This window comes from Ambystoma mexicanum, chromosome 9 (assembly GCF_040938575.1).
Source record: "Ambystoma mexicanum isolate Mex_15411 chromosome 9, UKY_AmexF1_1, whole genome shotgun sequence".
Classification (NCBI taxonomy): Eukaryota; Metazoa; Chordata; class Amphibia; order Caudata; family Ambystomatidae; genus Ambystoma; species Ambystoma mexicanum.
This window is the reverse complement of record NC_090931.1, coordinates 1,353,732,382-1,353,755,059: the sequence shown is the minus strand read 5'-3', so window position 1 is coordinate 1,353,755,059 and position 22,678 is coordinate 1,353,732,382. Positions and strand designations below refer to the sequence as shown.

Below are 22,678 nucleotides of genomic sequence, written 5' to 3'. Positions count from 1 at the left end.
AACAGCTGTGTTCCCAGGCCTGGATGTGTTCTGCTGCCCCCACAAAAAGGAGGTGACACCTCTCTAATTGAATTACCTGGGGACTGCAGTAAACTGAACAATGGACTCAGGCAAATGTTATATTGGGGGGGGTCGTAAAGTGGCTTCCTCTTGGGAGAAGTGGGAGGAGAAGTGCCTGTGAGAGCCAGCTGAGCTTGGGGGAAGTGGATAAACCAGTTCTTCCACCATGTGATGTGGGAAGCCACACCCTTTTTTTTTTACCAGGGCATAAGTTAAAAAGATGGATAATTCATAGTACGGACTTGTCAGAATTATATAAGTAATATCATTATTCTTGTGATTTTTCTGTGCACGTTTTAAGAGGTGTTAGGACCCTGTGGTGTATGCTGGGGGGTTGCTAGCGGAAAATAGGGTCTTACTCCAAATGTCTGCATGTTAAAAATCGGACACTTCATCAATTAATGTCCATACTCCTTGCGCACATTTGTGTAATTTTTGGTAAATGTCCGATATTGGTAAACCAGTCGAAAAGCGCAAAATGTTGTCATTTTTTAATGCAAGCCTCCAGGAAGATCAAAGGCGGACAAGCATGGACCATAAGGAATATATAACGTGTACATGTAATTTCAACAAATTGTGTATCTGGGAAATATGTATTTGAATCAAATATAGATTTGTGGGCAAATTGACCAGGGGAGGATCCTCTGACCCATAAACAGACGTCATCATGATGACAATCCATTTCCTTCCCCCAAGAGAATTGGGCCAATGACAAGTAGAGAGGGGCAGGCTTAGCTAGGCCCAGGCAAACACCCATTTTCAAAACACATAAAAAGAGACTGCTGGGACAAGTAGAGAGATTCAATTCAATTTTCTGCCGGGAGACTCCAGACTTCACATCCATCAATCTTCAGAGACCAGAAATTTACTTCAGAACTTAAAGCAAAGGGCCTAAACCCACAAACTGAGAACTCTTCTCAGCAGGCCTCAGCATCCTTAAAATCATTTGCAAACTATTCCACAGCCGGGCGAGCTATCTGAATTCTTTTGCCAAGAACTTTTGCCAGTACCCAGAGAGCAGTGTTACATCCAGAATCCACTTGATCCGGGCCAGAAAGCTGCGCAGTATCCAGAACCAGAGGCTGCTGTGAGCAGAGCTGACACAGACCGCTGTGAGCAGAACCAGAGATCCGGATCGCTGTGAGCAGAACCGGTGCCCGATTGACCCGCCGAGCAGACAGAACCGCCGCCGGACGTGTTGACCAGATCCATGATGAGGCCTAGTTCAAATTTATATTGTGAGTACCTAGCAGAACTGTGCAGAACCAATCTCTTAGTTAAAATAATCTAATTCAAGCTATTTTAACCTAAGTAGAACTGCCTCCTAGAAATCGTGTCATCTGTCAATTTTAAAGCTGCACGACTGTCACCTGTCAATTCTGCAGCTACAAGCTGTCACCTGTCATTTTGAGTTTTACTTTAAATCCGAAAATCTACCTTTATTAAATCGTCCGTATCTCCGGAACCGTTTGGGCTAGGAACGAAACTTTCATTTTAAAACTGTGATTCTAGGCTTTCCAACGAACCTAGAACCGACATCCTACTCCCTATACTTTTTCCGCAATCGCGATTTACGCACTCGTGAAATTTACCGCGATTTGCGATTTTGGCTCAATTTCTCCACTTGTCAAAATAGCAGCTCCATTCTTTCCTATGTTCAAAATCCATTTGCAACCTGGTAATAACTCATAGAGCATTGCTAAAGTGAGCCGCCTGAACTAATACCAACAAGCATCTCTCACTCACCCTGAATCTCTAGAGGGAATTAAAATCAGTTAGCACATTTTCCCATCCATCGCCATCACATTTAAAAGCATTTTGGGCCTGTGTTTCCAACTTCTGCCTGTTTCCTCTAAGCTTGCTGGGGGGGGAACTGAATTCCATATTGTGTGTTACTTGCATCTCCTTGCATTGCATATAGGGGGGGGGGGTGAATTGCCACCAGGGGAAAAGTGATTACATTGTCTTTTGTTGAAGCCATATCAAGTTATTTTCTGTCCTGCATTTCATTCATCATTGCGTTTCCTTGAACCATATAAAGCATTCTTTCCCACCTTATTCTTCTGTTCCTATTCATAAGTTACCTCTTGCTGATTACTGCTCATATTCACAAGTGTAATATCCATTATCAATTTATTTATAGAAGTGTGACACATATATATTGTTTAATTTTTCAAATAAACCTTTTAATTTACAAAACAAACCTACTTCTTGGCTCAGTGGGGTCAGGGGGATTCTAAGAGGGGGGTGTTATACAAGGGTTGTCATCCAGAGTACTGAACTGAACATAAAAATACATCAATAAGGTTTTCCTCAAACATCCCAGACTAGGCATTGACTTAGCTGTAGTGTTGGTTGAATATCGCTTACAATATAAAGTTATGTATTCCGAAGGATTTATCAAAATCAGATGGAACTTTGCAAATTATGAATAATTATGTGCATAGCTAGTGAAGTCTTCTGGATTCCACGCATGGTAAAAACTAACTCCATGATTACGGCAATAGCAAAAAAAGGATTAAAAAACAGACTTCTGGCATTGAAGCGTTTTGCGGCTGCCTTGCCGCTTGTTCACAACCACATGTCCCTTACACCCGTGCACATTTAAAAGAGAAAGTCCAGCATTCAGGGTGGAAATGGAGATAGAAAAAGGACTAACTTCTTTGCAAAGCTCAGTGACTGCAAGGTGGCCATGATTAACTAGTTAGTGTGGCCATATAACCTAATACATATAATGCCACTTGAAATGCACAGGTTCAGATGTTATTTTGCATGCATGTGTACAAGAATAAGAAATACAAATCTCTTACAATATGTCCTTGGTAGCTGATTGACACGCTAAAACTATACACATGTCATCATCCTTAGGCAGTTCTGAGTTTTCAAATTGTGTCTTTAACATAGCAAACAAGTTTCTATATGGATTCTAACTCAAATACATCACCCATGGACATAAATACTTAGATATGGAATGCGCAGTGCTGATTCCCACATCTTTAGAATATTGTCTCATTACGCTAACTGATCTTTAAAGTGCAAAGTGCTCTGAATTTGCAACATTCTCTTATTTAGGTCATGCTGATTTTAAAGGATAACTTTGTGCAGATGTTGTTATCGTCTATAGTCATTTGCACATAAAGTACATAGTGTTTACTCCAACCTCTTAAAAATATTTATCGTTTTACAATAACATTGTGAAAATACTGCTGCATTTGTAAACATTTAACCATAAAGTGCATAGTGCTAATGTCTACATCATACCATTATTTTCACATTAGAATTTGCTATTATCTAAGTTGCATAGTGCTCTATAGCTGCAATTGTTCCCTTATTTGAACAAAACAAATGTGCAAAATTGCTAGCAGCGTATTCATATGTAAACAATCACTGTAAAGTGCATAGTGCTCCTCTCTTAGCAGCATTATCCTAAATCAGCAAGGTCTCTTCTAAAGTGCATAATATATCATTTCATTCATCAACATTGGTTGTATAAAGTTGATGCACCAACTATGTTAATAATTGTTAATCCTATCTCATCTGCTACTTATCTCCATCTGCCCCTCAGGCAGAAAAAATGAACATCAAATCTACTGCCCACATTACTGTCACAGTGCTGGGTGCTACAAACAGACTATCAATTTTCTAAAAAGATAAAAGAAGAAAAGAAAAGGAAAGAAAAATAGAAAAAGAATCCATATAAATCACCAAAAATATCAAAGTTAAACACAGATAAAATCCATCTACTTTACTAAGCACAATCATGTCCAGGTCAATGTTTGCCTTTCAGGTTTCCAACTTAAATGGAATTCTATTGTAGCATGAGAAAGTTTTGAGGGTATACACTTCACAGTTTATTTTCCTAAAAAGATGTAGAGTTCTTCGTCAAAGTCTAAAATACAGCAGGTTTCCTTTAGCCGAAGAATAAGCTCTCGATGTCCTGCTCAAGGTCCAGTTTCCACTGCAAAAATGCCAACAAAGCTAAAACATTCCATGTTGCTTTGATGGCAATCAGTAAAATGTTTGGCCATGGGCTATTTGGAATCTTTACATAGAATGGCTGTGTTGTTGGATTCTTTTTTCAATTTGCACTTAGTGCTTCCGATATACCACTTCTGACAGCCACATATTAGGGCGTACACAACACATTCTGTGTCACAAGTGATTTTGATTCATCTAACCAGGGGAATTTAATAAAACACAGCCCTGTCACACCATGTTGCACAGCCGTTTGGCAATCGTCCACGATTTTTACAAAAAGCATAACAGTAATTTATTATCCATATTCCTAATGTTGTCATCTACCCATTCACCAACTCTCACATTTGGAACATTTTCAGATCTGTCAGAAACCCATTTTAGATGTAGGTGGATGAATTTTATGTCACCAAAATCATCCAGAAATTTCCAAACAAATAACATGTCAAAGCGATAAAGTTCAACTTATGGTTGCTGAGAAAAAGGCTGAAGTTATAAGAGTACTTTTAAACAAAGGTAATATTCCTATATGCAAATAAGAGTGTCCCTTCCTCCAAGCCATTTGTCTCTCTCTGCCAGTGTTTTAATAGTCTTTTTGAAGTTGGTCGCCTGAAATTGTAAATACCTGGAATGCACCAGTAAGAGAATTTGTCCTGCTCAGAACTGCCCTTTCAAAGACACCAAGTCTAGGGAAAGTCTGTTTTCAACAACTCTTAGCAGTCACACTTTATTGCAGTTGTAAACAGCTGTGGGATGTAGAAGCCAGGCTTGTGGTGTGGGAGTTCTTTGTGAAGTTGGCCCAGATCCCCACCATTTTATCCTTTTCTGCAATGGACTCGCATATTGCTTTTTCTGACATCAGACTTGATTCCTTTTGATTTATTGTTTTTTTAGGCCTGCCTTGTATTGTGTTGAAATGTTTTGTAAGTTAATTGTATTTTTACTGTGGCAAATATGTAAAATCTTGTTTTTTTTTATATTTTGTAAAGATCTATTTGATCCAAACAAATAAAAATAAAAAAAATAAAAAGATTCCTTGACATACAGTGTGTTTTCGGGGTCCATGTTGCATTTTCACTGACAGTACAGGGCTGTTTCTTTCAGTCATTAAATGATTAATAAAATACACTTTTGATTATCAGTTTGTTTTCCTGCTGAAAAGTGAGACTGAATTGTCACAGTGCAGCACCTTTTCATTGGTGGCAGTTTCAGTGAAAATGTTGCAGCTATTCCTCAGCCAGTAATGTGATGTGCTTTTCCATTCTGCTCTTATATTACATTTTTGTTTTAGCCTTCTCTGGATGTCCCTTGCAAAAAGACACCCACAGAGTGTGGCTAAATAGGCCTAGAGGAACTTTCATGGCAACCAAGCAGGTTATTCCTTTCAAATGTGTTGACGGTATTTTGCATGTGAAGCATAATCTACCTTAATGTTTGTCAAGAAACACTCCATTCCATTTCCCTGACATATTTATCTTGGCAGGGGGAAATTGTTCTCATGCCGTGCTCTAACTTGCAAACACACATACAAAGCCATTTTTGTCAGTGTTTAAAAATCATATTTTTCATTTGAATGGGACCCTTGAATTTCTTCTAACTTTGTGAATTAAAATGCTGTTTTTCATTTGGTAATGCAAGGTAATCCTTTTTCACATGGCTATTCAGTTTTGGGGCCTTTGATTACACCCCACAGGTCAAACATATATCAATTCATTTTTGGTTTAACTGCAACTGAATATGTTGCTGTTACATACTATTGAATGTAATCATTTTTTTAAACGTTTTTAACCATTAGGTTGCACTGAAATCTCTACATATAGGCAAAAACAATTGTCTTGGAAGTGACAATTGTCTTGGAAGTGACACTAGGAGGGAGATGAGATGGAGTAGGGACACACAGGGTTTTGTTTGTTTATTTACCCACCCATTGAACACTCATGTAATGCAAGTCTCTGTGACCATGTAGACCAACGACCTATTCCAGCACAAAACAGAACACACTCGCATGTCTTTGAGTCTAACTCTGTGCTTTCTAAGCATCCTTCTGATACAAGTAATGGATTAATTGCAGCTGTAACCCAGCTACACCAGCTCCTGATTTAATCAGCTGTCTTAAATAAGTGTGCCTTCACTTTTAATTCATAAGCAGAATATTCTGCTAATTCTGTCAAAGCCAGTAGTTTCAGCTTTTGTGAAGGCATTTGACGGGTATTTGCCAAGCACTGCCATAATAGTAGTATATGACATAAAATGGAAACAGCTGGAGGACCATCTAAATAACTGTACATATGATTACAATGCCTGACGTATGCCTGTCCAATAACTATACACGGGTATGCACTATAGTTTTTGCCAATCCATTTTCTTCTTGGGCGTCTTATTGATTCTTAGTTGCCCCAAAATTGACAAATGCATCTTAATAGTGAACACAGCTGATACCTAAGTTAATGTCCAGTGACAGCCGTCCTTTCTGAAGCTGCAGCAGAATGTAGTCCCCACGCTGGCCTTCTCCAGAAAACAGCACTCCATTGCTTTCCATACTCTTAAACTTGAGCGAGAAGATGTCCCGGACTGTGCTCATCTGCTTCTGGTTGAACCTGTACAGGAGGTAGCTTCTTCCGTCAAAATCGGCAACATCTGATTCTAATAGACGAGATGGAGAATAGGTTACCTCAAGGATCCTGGAAACTGGAACATTGTCAACTTATCCATTTAAAAAGCAGTTCACAGTTTTCATTTGCTGTCTTAGGGCCCAAGGCAGTTAAAACAAGTTGTCATGTAGATTTAAAATTGAGCCACAAGCACATTCATCAATTGATCTTCATTAAATCAATATTTTCCATACATTTGTTATGTCACAAGTCTCTTTTTACACACTATTTCATTATTTAATTGTGTTCATTGTGGTTTGAAATGAGCATTTTTATGGCGTGTTTCCAGGCGGCACAAGACAAAAGAGGGGTGGGCACAACAAAAGATCCTACTAGGCGTTTTGACAAATGGATTGTGAAAGTGCAGTATCAAGAAGTGTAGAGGGAGGGGGTAGGTCAGAGAAGGGATGGGATAAGGGAGGGATTCAAGGGAGAAGTGCTGGAGGGAGGGGGGAACCAGGGGCTGGGAAAGTGCTATGGGGTGCCTAGGTGGGCTAGTGCCAGGGGGAGCCATGGGTAGGGTAATAGTGCCAAAGGGGGAGGCAGCCTTTGGAGGCTAATCTGGGAAGTGAGCCTGATGGTAAGTGCTGGTAGGAAGGGCTGAGAATGGAGACTGGAAAACGAATGGCATGAGCCAGGGGAGAATCATAAGGGACACAGGCATCCAGTCATAGCGGCAGGAGGAGAACTAGTACAGGAGAGAGGAGAGAGAAGGAGGAGCAGAAAAGGAAGGTCTTGAAGAGCTTCATGAACTTACGGAGATTATGCTCAAAAAGGAGAGGAGCCAGGGAAGCTGCTCCAGAGGGAGGCCCCTGCTGATGAGAGAGATCTATCCACGCACCACTCTCTGCTTAGAGAAACGTCTGATCTGCATAGAGCTGGAGCTAGAGGACCGAAGGACTCAAGCAGGAAGGGTTTTAGGGAGAGAGAGTTGAATGTAGAAAGTTCCCAGGCCCCAGATAAAGTCTTGTGGGTGATGCAGGGGGTCTTGAATATGATCCTTGCAGCAACCGGGAGCCCGTGGAGAGATTTAAGGGCTGGAGAGTTGTGGTTATTGGGCTTGAGGCCAAGCATAAGACGTGCACTGCTATTCTGGATTAGTTGAAGAGGGGGGAGTGAGGAGGGAGGCAGATTAAGGAAGAGGCTGTTACAATAATCAAGCCTTGAGAGAACAAGAGCTCTGGAGATTTTGAGTTTCTGGGCAAAGGTGAGGAAAGTGAGAATGCCTCTGAAGAGGTGAAGCTGGCAGTGGACCTAGTTGTTAGCCTCAAGCAAGGATGAGGGGAAGCAGCCACAGTGTAGGCAGGAAGGAAGCAGTGGGAATCCCAATAAGAAGCATTTCAGTCTTACTGGTGTCAAGGCAGAGATCTTTAGCAGCACACCAAGCCTGAATAACAGTCATACAGTCAAGAATTAGAGAGGATAGAGAGGAGGAAGAGGAGGGAATCTCAAAGGAAAGCTGTGTGTCATCAGCATAACATTGGAAATTGGGAGAGAAGGTGGAGATCAAGTGGGCAAGAGAGGCAAGGTATATGTTGACAAGCCACAGAGGAAGGATAGAGGCTTGCGGGATGCTGCATGTCGAGAGTGAGATAAAGGAGATAAAGGGGCTCGATTGAACTTCTGAGGTTTAAATTGAGATAATGGAGGGAAACCAATCCAGTGCCTGGTCCGTGATGCCCAAGGTATCACAGAGTCTATTTATGAGGATGGAATAATTGACTGTTTCAAAGGCAGAGGGCAGATCAAGGAGAAAAATGGCAGAAGGGGAGTTGCAGCTGAGATTTGAAATCAGGTTATCACAGGTGTTCAGTAGAGCAGTTTCCGGGCCTCTGGCTTCTTTGAAGCCAGACTGGTGGTTGTGAAGGCAGCCAACAGATTCAGTGTGATTAATTAGTTGGGAGATTACCATCTTCTTGGGGATAGGGTGAAAGTTAGCTGGTCAGAAAGGGTCAGCAGAAGGCTTGTGTAGGAGGGGGTGCACAAGGGAGTGCTTGAAGGGTGAAGGGAAGGAGCCAGTGCCAAAGGAGAGGTTACAGTACTCAGCCAAGGAGGGAGCAAGAGAGGCAATGTTGTCCTTGATAGGGGAGGACCTCCCTCAGCCGCTCCACTGTATTCCTAGGATTTATTTTTCTCACCTGGCAAGAGTGTGAGCCTTTTTTCCCACTCTTACATGTGTTTTGCTGTGTGTGTCTAACATTGTCTTGTGTTCATAGACTGTGGAGCCTCACCTACTCCGCAGGCATCATCTTTTTACTGTGTGTTACACAGCACCTTCAGTGCATTGACACATGGTTGTCTTTTAGACTTCCCAACTCAGGCTCCATTTTCTGGGACTGACTACTGTTTCCCAGAACATGTAAAGTTGCCATTGACTTTATTAGTCTCTTTAAAATCCACAGACCCAGTACAAACTATCTTACATAGAGTACTGGAAAGTGTTAATACTTAGACCTTTTTGTCTGTTTCTCTTGGAGCATTCTTTTGTTCCCTTTTCATTAAGACTTGCCTGGTGGCAGTGGTAACTACCCTATTTTTCCTACCGGGTTATCTTAAATAACCTTGTATTGTTTTAGGCTATCTTGGTAGCCTCAAACTTAAACCCACTAGAACATATACATTTTTATACGGTTCCGGCTGGGTTTATTTGTCATTTCTTTTTGAAAATGTCTTTCTCGTGTTTTACTTTGCACGCCAAACTAGCTTTGGTTCCTTTGTTCACCGTCCTTTCGCAGGCTTCTACACAGAAGACCTCCTTACGCACCTGTATGTATGGGGGGACAGGATGTGAGGGAGTGGTTTAAGACTCCCTTCACAGGGTCTCCTTGGAGACCCATATCGCACTCTGATCTGATTGGTTGTGGTGACTGTCCCAGCGGGACATCCACCCTGCTGTGCGATTGACAGCCAGTATTTGTGAATGGGGGAAAACTGCATATAAAGCAGGTCTCTGGGGCTGGTAAGGCAGAGTCGCCACTGGAACGAAAGAACCGAAGAGGAGCTGACAGAAGAGGACCCCTACAATGACTGAACCGCCCGGTGAAGCCCTGCTGCAGGTCCGAATCTTCATACTCCAACGACAGGGAAGATCGTCGAGGAATCTTCTCCCCTTGAGCTAGTGGGACCAACTAGCTCACCCAAACCCCAAGCCAGTTCTCCCTCCTCTGGTTGAATTTGCTGTGCAGAGCTACAGTGAACCGAATAGCCAGGAAGGTCTGACCCTGCTTGGGTTTTAAGGTTTTTAAGGAGCATACCTTTCATTTGTTGCTTTGCTCTGCTGCTGGTTTCTTCCCTGGGCAGTGCAGGACCCTCCAGTCTTCCTACTTCATGTCAGTCCGAGAGTCGCTTCAGGAACCGTGAGTCTGCAGGACCTGCCAGGAACGTCCGCCTCAGCTACAGCTGCTTCTCCATTTTAAGGTACTGTTCAAATTCGGTTGTTTGTTTTGTCCAGCCACAGTGAAGGTTTGTGAAACCTTTCGCCAATCCGAGGGCTTGTCCTTCTCTACTCTTTCTAACAACTTTTCTGTTGACCAACCTCGTCCGGAACTCTTGGAAAAGACTTAACCACAAACTACCCTGAACTGTGTGATCTTGAGCAAAAGACTTTTGTCCTACTGACTTTGGCCATAAGCCTTTTTGATTTGATTCCATCACTGTAGTTCCTCTTTCTAGATTGCCCTGCTTACTTACCTGTTGGTGCTGCTCAATTTTTGTCTAACTTTGTCTTTCCATCCCTTTAAATTATTGGAGTGCCATTTTGCTCACACTTCGTTTTTTACATTAACTTGTCCAGAATCTATTAGGAGTGGTGTGGTGTATTAAGAGTGTGATTTCTAAACTGCTTTATCTTAGTGAAATGTTTTACAACTGATGTGTAAATAAATGTATATTCTTTTACTCAGAAACTTTGAGTCAGTGTTTGTTTGAATCATAGTAATTGCTGTCCTTTGTGTAACTATTGATACTGCTCACTTGCTCTTGAGATAAGCCTGGCTGCACAGCCATCACTACCACTTTACTGTGTAGTACAGGCTTGTACCAAAGATTAATTTGTACTGTCACTTGTAGTCTTAATTGTGTCTGGTGTTCCAAAAGGGTACTGCATATAATTCTGCCTAACAGGACATGATAACCTTAAACTTGGTTGTGAAATGGGTGGGCAACACCATGCAAAGGGCCTGAGAAGGAAGAGGAGAAGTGGAGACTACAGTAGGAATGGCACGTTCCTTGCAGATTTTAAAAAGTTCAGCTATGTTTTTTATGGATCCAGACATGTGGGGTTGAATATGGGCCCCTTTCCTGGAACAGATATATATTCTGTATTGCCTTTGGAGCAGGCGACACGGCCACTGTATCAGAGGATGTGCTGGAAGCCAGCTACTTCCGTTCCACAATTTTGCACTTGCGTTTCAACAATGCTAAGTCAGAATCATACCAAATAATGCACTTGGAAGCAGGCTTCATGCGGATACTCATGGCAGGGGCAAGGATGTCAAGGGTGTTGGAGATGGACAGGTGAAGGTTAGCAAAGAGCTGTGTCAGTGTGAGAATGAATAGCAGAAGTGGGGGGTGAAGGAGGAGGCAAAAACAGCTACTGACATTGGCTTCCATGGTCGAATGATGGAGAAGGAGACTGGCACTGGGGGAAGGAGCTTTGCCCTGGGTCCTTGGCGCTCCAGATTGGAGGAAAGAAGAGAATGGTCCGACCATAAGAGAGGGTAATAGAGTTCGAGATATCAGCTGAGATTAGCGTATACAGGGTGTGCCCAGCTGAATTGGTTGGGCCAGGGGGAAGGATGGTGAGTGAGAGAGAGTCGCTGAGGTTGCAAAAGAGTAGAGTTGCCGGGTCAGGAGACTCAAGATGTATATTGAAGCCACCAAAGAGCAGAAGCTTAGAGGAAGAGGTCAGAAGAGAGGATGCAAGATTGTCCGACTCAGGGAGGAAGGGGGAGACCGGCCCCAGAGGCCTGTAGATTGTAGCAAGTGTGAGTGAGAGGGTAGGAGAGATGCAATGCTTACAGACAAGACAATTAAAGGCAGAACAGGATTGCGTGGGTATGAAGGAAGCAGGAACCCATTCAGGGTAGACAAGAGCCTCTCCGCCTCCAGACCAGATTGGCCTGGGTATGGAGAGGATCTTATAGCCCTCAGATAGCAGAGTGTCAAAAGCAGTGACAGAGCTGGTATTGAAGCACGTCTCAGTGAGTGTGCAGATGTCAAGGTCGTCAAGGAAGTGAAGGATATAAAATGAATATTTGACCGCATACCGAGAATTAAGGGTAGCAAGGTGAAGCTGATTGCCACCTTGAAAGGTGTTCTGAGGCGGGGTAGAGGGGTGGGTTACACCTGTCGTTGGGGGTGATGATGCCAGAGGGGTGGCATCTGGAGGAATGGGAGGGAGGATGTTAATGAGAGATGGAAGGCGTCTGCCAAGAAGGAGGAGGTTGGGCGAAAAGCCCTGGGCCATGATAGTGCCATTTTGGTAGACATTATTGATGCACCTAGAAGCTAGACTGTTACCCTATTTCATTATTTAGTTGTATTAATAGTGATTTTCTTTTTCTCTTTTGTGTCTGTATCGTACAATTAAGTGCATATTTTGTTGAGAGTGCATGCAAAATGTCATATATTTTCGCACAGCCAATTTAGAATGCCCAATCTCAATAGAGGCTCGTAATCCAGAAATGCATGATTGTTTTTTTCTTTCTACATGGTCCCATGCCATCAATATACGAAGGAGATAATTGTGTCCAAGGTGGGCTCTACCCTAAGTTTATGGCCCACACTCCTGAGGTTATGGGCCGAGTCAAGAGAGGGCCTTTGCAAAGGTGGTAGGCCATCACCCAGTGTCACCGGCCACCTCAAATACCATTTTAATGCTGTTACCGCTGCTGACGTGGCAGGAAAAATAGTCATAAAAAAGAATAATAATAAATTACTAAATGAGAGAGAAAGGGCGCATACGCCACACGCTCATTACAGCATCCACTCACAGGCAGGGAGGAAGCAGGTACAGCATCAGGGCCTTCCGTCTCTTTCAAATGAATAGGGCCTGGAAACTCAGTGGGGCTGCAGCAATTACCCCTTACACGCTGAGTTTGCTGGTGCTGGTCTATCAGTCACTTCCATTCGGGGGAAACAGAAGTTTGGTCACCTTGTTGCCTTTTAACGCTGGTTCCTCTGCTTCAACCACTTAAAAGGATTCATAGTTATTCAGCTGGCATTCAGTGTTTCAGCTTCCTGCTGGCTTGCCGTCTCGGGGATAATTGGCGGCTATTAACCTTATCTTTATCTCCACTATAATGGGTGTCTCTGACTACTTTCCACACTAAGCAAGGGAGGCCCCAACCATCATGTTGAAATGGGACCCCACACATCTTCATGCGGGCCTGGGAGGAAGTGAGGGGTGCTGTAAAAATAACTTGTCGGACAGAACGTGGAGAGGTGGCCGTGCAGCATTGCTGGCAAGAGGGGATTGAGGAGGCAGGGGATAAAATGAAAGCTGGATGGAATGATGAAACAGAAAAGCCAGAGGTTACGGACATAGAAGGCTGGGATAGGGGGCCATACCGGTGGATAATGCTTGCCTTCCCTGCATACTGATTGGTGCAACGCGATTGCAAGGTTACTAATGGAAAGAAATTAGCAGCATGACTGGTATATGGCAGCAAGTTAAAGCACACGCACGTCCCTTCTAATGCAATTACATTATTACTTAGAATTATGGTGAGCGATTAGTAAATGTGCATGCAACATCTGTATCCTGGCAATCTTAGTAATGTAAAGACATCTGTAATATTCACTGTTCAACAGAATTAGACAGGAATTAGTCCCGGTTGAATCCATTTGGCCAAATGCCAAACTTTGAATTTCATGTTTCAAATTTCACAAAACGCAGGTCTTTTTTAGAAGGGGAGAGTCATTTGTGAATTACAGAAGGCCCATCTGAAGCATATAGTTTCTTAGCTCTACAGAGAAACCTTGCAGAGGGAGGAATGCGGTGTGGGGGAGGGGGGAGGTAGTGGGCGGTTATTAGAAGCTATTCAGAGTGAAAAAAGGCGGAGTGAAGATGGAATTGATTGGTTGATTGATATTTTATTTCTATCGCGCTCGTACACAAGTGTTTCAGAGCGCGACAAGGCAAGGGAGGGGAACAGGGGAGAACAAAACAGCGATCTTACTAGGCCCAGTGACATTGAGAACGCGCTAGTGCATGGGAGAAGGGGGAGGGGAAAAGTGCATGGAAGGGGGGGAGAGGTGGAAAGTGCGAAGCAGAGGAGAAACAGATAAATAACAATAAATAAATAATAAAGGCAACAAACAGTGGTAATGCAGCCAGCAATTTGCAAGTGCTAGGTTTAAGGCAGCAGACAGGGTAGGTCCAATAAGTGCAGGAAGAAAAAGGGGGGGCTGTATGGGTACAGATACAGACCTCAGTGCAAGGGGTGGCCCGGAGGCAGTGCGGGAGGGTGACAGGATGAGCAGGTACCTCGGCCCAAAAGACAGAGGGTGGCCAGGTGCATGGTGCCAAGAGAGAACAGATCAGCAGGGGAGAGGGGGAGCGAAGGCAGAAGAAAAGAGGAAGGTCTTGAGGTGCTTCCGGAACCGGAGATGGTTCTCCTCAAGTTTTAGAGTGGCAGGGAGGCTGTTCCAGAGGGAAGGCAATTTATCTACTGGAAAGAGGGAAGGTGAGTTGTTTGATAGTGAGAACTATTTTGCAAACAGGCCGAAGAAGTGTACATTGGCAACACACATTAAGAGAGACAAATATAAATTCACATTTCATTTTACGATATGTAAGGGAACAAGGAGCCTGAATGGCAAGGGAGGGCGAGCACACGGAACTTCAGGGTGGCAAGCGTTTGGAATGAATACTCATTTGTTTTCTAAAACCTGAAAGTCTGGCATTGACCATGAAGGAAGGCTGGCATTGTGTGAGGGGAAACAACGCGAACGAAGCGTATTTTCCAGCACATGTATTCCTCTTCATTGTGTAAATAGAGAGGGAGACAGCTGAGTGTCTGGTCGGGAATGTCTGAGGGAAACATCATTGAGAAAGAGAGAAGAAAGATTTATTGGCAACCAGTATTTTTAAAAAGGCAGTAGATTCTGAGGTTGATCCACCACATAGTAACGTTTAGGATAACAAATTAATTTCATATCAAAAGAGCGTGCACAATGAGAGCGAGAGCAAGCAGTGATGTGCTAAGGAACTCAATTTAAGGGATACATTTATTGGTATCCAGCCATAGTTTCGAAAAAATAGTTTCTAATGACAAAACTTTCGAATACAAAGTTTCAACAAAAAAAAATGTGAATGCATTTTTTTTTTTAATGTTAAAGGGTTTAGTTTAATTTCGAATAGTAAAACAAGTGTTTAAAAAAAAAAACAGGAGTTGGGGGGGGGGCCATAAAAAAATAAAATGCATTTGAAAGTTTTTATTTCAATGCTTTGTTGTCGAATGTTTTGTCATTCGAAACTTTGACTGTCGAAACAGTCACTATAAACCCATGTATTTGCAGTTGTAATGCAATACAGTACCAAAATGAAAGTCGTAGGGCGATTGAGCAAAGAGGCAGGTTGATAAGAGAAATGTTTTCAACACTCCAAAGAGATTAGACCATAACCTGCCCTTTTCATCCAAACGTGCAGGGAGCAGTCAAATGTGAGCAAGTAGGGCCAGATTACAAACATGCATGCTGTCATAAATCCCACATTGTGTGTTCTATGCTGTAGTGTGCTGAAAAACACAAACATCCTGTTAAGTTCTAGCACCATTTCTGACCAATCAACCAGTGAGCAACACATGATGATTAGTGGAATACATGTCACTCACTGTCATAGGCACTATAGAGCACGAAATAGAAGAAATGTATGGGGGACACGGCAGGGCAGGCGAAGGGGCACTCCTGAAGGTGAGGACATTATATGATAGCTGAACTGTGTAATGTATGTGCTATTTGCACAGGTGCAGCCTGAGAGGTCTGTGGGAAACACAGTGGATTGGGGACACCAAGTGGGGCATGGGGCTAGGGGGCATATTGGGGGCAGGGATAGGGGCATGGGTAGTGGGTAGAAGTGGTAGTGTAGTACACTGTGAAAAATATAGCAGCCATGTTGGAGTGCAGGTCACAGGTAAGTAAAACATCTGTCTGTTCCCAGCCACATGCCTTCTACCCTGAGCTGGCATGAATTTCTCGAGCGCTCAGCTGCAGCAATGAACTGGAGAAATGTTGCACATTGGCTGTTCCCAGGAGAATTTAGCCACAGGGAAAAGGAGCCAATCAATTTGTTCGAGGTCAGGCACCCGGCTGGGAAGTGTAGATGATTAAACATTAAATTCAGGAAATTAAAGTCCAAACCATGGTGGGTTAAGCAGTTTCAAATCTCCTCTGCTGGTCCCGCCTTGGATTTGCAGGGATTGGCTCCTGTGTTAGCTTGTGATTGACTGTACCTGCCTACATATTGCCTGCGAATGCGCACAGCGCGTGCGCACGCGGGCAAGTACCAGCACAAGTACCGCTTCACTGCGGCATTGCGGCTTGGGGCCCTAATACCTTAGCAAAATTTTCCAGAGGTTATGATTCAAATTCTTTAATTGTGAGTAACTATTGCTCCTGTTGTGACATTTATTGTGATCCATCTGATAATTACCTCTGTAAGTAATAGTGTGTGAACATTCGAGGTCATTTCGCCTCATTACGAGTCCGGCGGTAACCGCGGCGGTAAAACCACCTGGTTACCGCCGGACTCGTATTACCATTCCGCCTCCATGACTCCCAGAATTACCAGGGCATTACAGCCCCGGTGTCCCGGGAGTCACTGAGGTGGAATGGTGTAAATCCCCATTCCCATTGAGTCCTATAGGACTCAATGGGAATGGGGAAGTGGAAACACTGGCACCATCTCATGATGGTGCTGGTGTTTCCACGTCCGCCTACAGGCAGGAGGTGTTCAACCCACCAGGTCAGACCTGGTGGGAAGATCACCTTCCACCTGCAGGGATCGGGATTGGGCGGTCTGGATTTAACAGTGAGGCCCATTGTCTCTGTATTGGGTGCTCGATATGTACACCTTGAAAACAGATATGCCTCAGTCCATTAAGAGACTGAATGAAATAGCGGCACTCACTCCGAATCAGGCTCTCTGTTCAAGTCGTGCTGTGGTTATGCTTACACCATATAACAGTCATGGTCTTGGGACTAGAATGAGTAATCCTACCTTGGATTGTTGTCCTCAGCAGGATACAGACATAAATAATGGGTTACCGCTAGTACCGCCACCTCGTTTCAAAGACAAGGGAAAATGTTTTGGTCGGACACCCTAACACACTCATGTGTCGGACCAAACAATTCTCGACTCTGTTAAAACACCTCGTGCTCTTGTCACTAACTCCTCCCCGATAGCTTCGACAACGATCCCATTTTCTATAGGCTCATGTGACGGTTCATCAATATCAATATATGCCTCACAATGTGAATCACCGATTTCCATTATGGACGAAATTGAAGTCTGTAAAAGTATGATTCAATCTGTCTCTTCTTCCATTTCACTCTCACAATCTGCCTCACGTTCCTTTGAACAGCCTACTCCGCGAGCATGTCGCAATCTACCTCCTTCAAGAGAAGAAACTGTATTGCCATCGTCTAATACTGCCATGTTAGAACTGGCTTTTGCGGCAATTATCTCGTCAGTTCAGAGCCTGTTTAGACTCTTTGAAACCTTGGATCACAGATTTAATAAACAAACAGCACTATTGGAGGATCTTACTAATGGACTGGTGGCCAACCGCAAGCTTCTCCAAGAACTGAGTGCAAAGTGCTTGAGATTAGAGCATGCTGACTTTCTTTCAAATGAATTAATAAATGGACATGAGACGGCTAATGGAGGGGGGCCAAATAGATTGTGGTCCCCACAATGAAGTGCTTATGACAGCTGTACCCCTGATTACAGAAATCATACGTCCTTTGGAGAGCGCTCTATTAAGTTTACCCCCGCAGATTTATAAAGACTCTTGATACATTGACCTCTCAATAGATGTGGTTGAGCTAGAGCCAGTGAGCTCTAAGCTACAGGCAAAGTCCTAGGTGCAAATTAATCAGCAATTAAAAAAACCTTGCAGAAAAAAGGCCACTACCGTATACCCAAAAATCAAAGGCCCCAGATCCCTTGAAAAAAAAACAAAAAATATGCCTAATATCAAAGGCCCCAAGACAACTATGAATGCCTTTTTTCAGGCCATTGGTGGTATGATTCCCCCTCCACTGACTCTGGTGATTTCCATGAATACCAAGACTAACAGTACTGATTTGTGCACAACCACGGGAAAAGTGGATATTGTAACTAATGCGAATACACCTATCCTGAAAAAAGAAAGGTTCCCTCTGCGTTACCATTATCTCACTCACCTTTGAACCAACTGGTCGATGCTCTGAAGTCAGCAAAAGCTTATGCCCTGACATCTGCAAGTGCCCCGTTATTGAGTACCATCCCGTTAGCCCTCACAGAACTCAATAAAACTGTGAGATCAAAAGGAGAGCACACACAGAATATGGCTGCATCTATCAAACAAATGATTGATATGTATCTGTCTGAACATGTGGCTGTGATTATTGTGCCATGCTCTCAGACAGAGTCTAATAATCATGGGATACTAGAAGAGAGAGAAGATAACACTCGACTACTCTCTCGAAAAAATGAGGATGAAGCTACTTCCAGAAATCCACATAATGAAGGACTACCTTGTATGCACCTACCACAAATACATAAAATTCCATCTAATGTGGTTGAAACTCACTCTCTGAAATCATGTGTTCAAAAAAAGGATTCAGTACATTCCTTCATTATGAAGTGTAGGGAAGGACATTTTCCCTCATATGTACTGAATCACAGAAGTGTGCACAACATTTTTAGTGATGTAAGAAACCTCTGTGATGTGCCCTCTAAAGACATTGCCCAAGTCAAATTTATGTCAGATTTTACCAATTCTACTATTAGATTATGGATACATTCAGGAGTCGTTGCTAATCTAATCTGGAGAGAAATAAATAGTCTCTTCAATGTGGGCTTCCTATTAGCCGCAGAGCCTGAGCAAACACCCATGAAAGACTACATTGTGACTTTGAAACCAAATATTTATCAAAGTGCCATTAACACTGCTGGCAATGAGGATCGTCCGGCAAGGGAGGACCCATATTAACCACAAATGACTTCCATTGTTTCCACCCTAAACCTTGCAAGTTGGAACACTAGAGGGCATTCCCATCTCCAATTTTCATTCAAAGATTTTGGTGTTGAATTTCATATCATCGCACTTCAAGAAACTTGGTTGACCTCTATGCCAACTTGGGATGTTTTGATGTCATCTTGTCACCTGCCTTATTAACAGGAGGGCATCCCTCCTAGGGCCTTCTGGTGGCAGTGAATCTAAAATTGGGTGTGGAAATTAATGAATGGATTGAGGAAAGCGCCTATTTGCAGCTAGTGAAAATCAAAATTGGTACATGGTGGATAGCATTGGTCAATCTATATCGCAACCCGATGGGTGTATCCGATGAAGCTTTCTATAGTGCCTTAAGTAAAATTCTGGATTTAATTAACACCACTAGCAACATAAGGCATACAGTTATCTTAGGTGACTTAAACCTAGATTGCTGGGCCCCAAATCGCCATTCGAAAGAAGTACAAAAATGGATGTCATATATGGAAGAAAGACATTTTGTGATGGTTAATGGTGCGGTAACTGGTGATGTACCTGCAAATACAACCTGGTTCAGAAATAACAACTGTAGCACACTTGACTATATTTATGTTGATTCAATTCTTTTTCAATCTGTGACGAGTCTATTATTGCTCGTATCTCCAAATAGTGATAATAAACTTCTATCGCTAACCGTAAGGGGAGATTTCCATTTGAATAAAAGAACTTGTGTGTACCAGCCAGTGCTAATTAATGCCACAAAATCACATGTGATTTGGTCTAACACAACGGTGGCAGCGTATAGAATGTCTGTGTTGGAAAATGCTAGAACAGCATGTCCACTACAATACACTGAGTTAGTACAACCATTTACAAACACCTTCTATGGACTGCCTAAAATTTGTGTTAGACATTGGCACACTTTTGATCATGAAATACAGGTTGCACGTGTGGCGTATCGAAAACAAAGAAGAGGTATTATTGCTGCTGGGTCTGTGACTTGTCAGAATGATTTAAAACATGCAAAATGCATCTATAAAAATTGGATAAAATCGAGAAAACATCTAATATATCAACGTGACAGTGAGCATGTGGCTAGTGCCATGGCTAACAAAAATTCGGCCCAAATGTGGATGCTTTTAAACAATCATGGTGGCTCCACACAAGCGGATGCTCAACTGTCAGCTGTCCAAGAAAATATATGAGTAGAATACTTTGACAAACTACATGCTGACCCTGATTTTTTGAAACACAAACCACTACATCGAGAGTAGCTGATTGGCATTTAGAGTTTTCACCATCTAATATTGAATCTATGATTTGTCAAGCAAACTCCTCTCGAGCTGCTGGGCCTGATGGCATCTCCAATATGACGTTGAAATCAAATGCCCATGAGTGGGCTATCATACTGGATCAAATTTTCAAACTTTTAGTACAATCAGGTAAGGTACCAGCTTAATGGAAAACTTCAATTATTATTCCAGTATTTAAGAAAGGTGATCATACCTTGCCAGAAAATTACAGGCCCATTGCATTACTAGATGCACCGGGCAAGATTTTCACAAAACTGGTGCTCCGGGACTTTAACTCTTGGACCTCGAAAAATCAATTACGAGATCCGTGCCAAACAGGCTTTGTCCCGGGAATGGGGACCCACATCAATTTGTTTTGTTTAAATGCCATCAAAGCCAAATGTCAAGCCATGAAACAATTTGTGTTTTTTGCATTTGTAGATTTGCATTCGGCATTCATTTGACTCCATCTCAAGGGTTTTATTATTAAAAAAATTGACCAGGTATCATTGCCCTACAGTGTTGTATAACATCATCCATGCATTACATTCGAACACATCGATCCGTGTTCGGCTTTCAATAGATGGAGTTTTGTCCACTGCGATTAAAACAGCGAGAGGGCTTAAACAGGATTGCTTGCTAGCTTCATCCATGTTCAATTATTTTATAGATGACTTGCAAGATGTTTTTGGTGATACTATGTCTGACTCAGCAAAACTGGGCCTGCACACCATCAAGGCCCTCATGTATGCAGATGACTTGGTATTGATCTCAAAAACCCAGATGGGTTTACAAAATGTATTGACAGCATTCCAATATTACATCCAACTGAATCAACTCAAAGCGAATACCAAGAAAACACAAATTGTCATCTATTCGCCAAAAAGAGCAGGTCCTAGGCGCTTCTTATGGTCAATTGATCAAGTGGAACTACAAAGAGTCCCTTATTACACCTATCTGGGTATGTGTTTTGAGGGTTCAACTAATGTCAATACCCAGTTGGAGTGGGTGGAGAGAAAACTTGACACGGCCATAGCACTAAATCTAAACTAATCATGGCCAAATTTGGAAAATTCTCAGTCAAGCCGGCCTGGTCCTACTGGATCCAGAAGGCAATTCCGGCTATATTATACGGTTTAGAAACATTACCAAGCACTAACGTATTCCAATTCGATCAATGGGAAGCCAAATTTTGGAAACAAATTCTCCACCTACCAGGTTTTGTTCCACATGCCTGGATTAGGTAAGAGCTGGGTTTAGTCTCCCTCCAAGCACTCCATAAGTGGAGATTATGTTCCCTATTTAGGAAATGCCTACTATCGACCTCAGTTAAAATTACCTTGCAATCACTATCTGCTTATGTGTTTTCAACTGAGGACAAGTTTATAACAACCTGGCTGAACAAGATTGACCAAATATTATGTAGTGCTGATTCATCAATTGAATTACTGGTAATCAACCCGGCTAAAGTCAAAGTGAAACTACATCAGGCTGATTGGAATAAGACCTATGACAAGTGTGTACAATATCAGGGAGGAGATCACAATAGGTTTCCACCAAAAAAATAAAACATTTTGCCTCCATATTTGCTAAGATCCCCTACCCCAGCATACAGATCCGCAATCATACGTCTGCGTTTTTGCACTGGTTGGTGACTGTTTCACAAGAAATGAACTTGTATAGTTTGGAAAGTGCATTTGGGTTATAACAAACATGTGAGGATCTAGCTGCTAATTATCTGTGATTATCGATTAGTGGTTCATTATTGTTGATCAAGAAATATGCACTTTACAATCGTTTGTTAAGATTATTAGTTTTAAATATGCAATTTTAGCTTCTGATGAGAATTTTCTATTCTCTGTTGTTTTCTTTTTCTCATTTCATCATTTTGTTTGATAATGAAACTATGAATGTGTGTGTTTGATATTGATTGTTATGATATTGATATTTTAATTCTATTTGATAAATTATATCTTGTGTTTTATTTTTGTTATTGTAAGGTTGGTTAAATTCAACTAATCAAAAAAATGAAAGATGCCTTTCCAAATGCTTAAAGAGACAATAATGTTGAACCGGTAGGCCCTTTTAAGTGAAGTAGGTCTATCTGGGATGGATGGGGATGCAGATTTTACTCTTGCACCAATAATTAGACCGACTCAGGAAGTTGGCAAAACAATAGCTGTTTTATTAACACATATCTAAAACAGGGAGTACAACGGGCATCAACGGATGCCGCACAAGCATTCTCGAAACATTTCATTAAAAAAATGTTCTTTTATAGCAAAAACCTATCATACGTAACGTCAAACTACAGGGCAAAATAAGCGAAAACCTACAGGGTTGATGATAGGCTCAAAGGGAACATCTAAGTATACTTTCTATAGGGACTGGACTGTGATTGGCTCTCTAAGGTCAGGTGGGCAGCTAGGCCCACCCCTAGTGCAAGTCATATTCTGTGTCATAAAAATATACAACGTTTCATTGGCTTTCAAACTATAGG

At 42.3% G+C, this 22,678-nt stretch overlaps 1 protein-coding gene across 2 annotated transcripts in view; it reads right to left on the bottom strand.

The window, feature by feature from the left end:
• LOC138489128 (contactin-associated protein-like 5) overlaps positions 1–22,678 on the bottom strand; it is a 1,755,478-nt gene that overhangs the window by 981,144 nt on the left and 751,656 nt on the right. For both annotated transcript variants that reach the window (XM_069616764.1, XM_069616763.1), the window contains exon 5: positions 6,475–6,678. In XM_069616764.1, the coding sequence (XP_069472865.1) occupies positions 6,475–6,678 (204 nt within the window). The remainder of the gene's footprint in view (positions 1–6,474; positions 6,679–22,678) is intronic.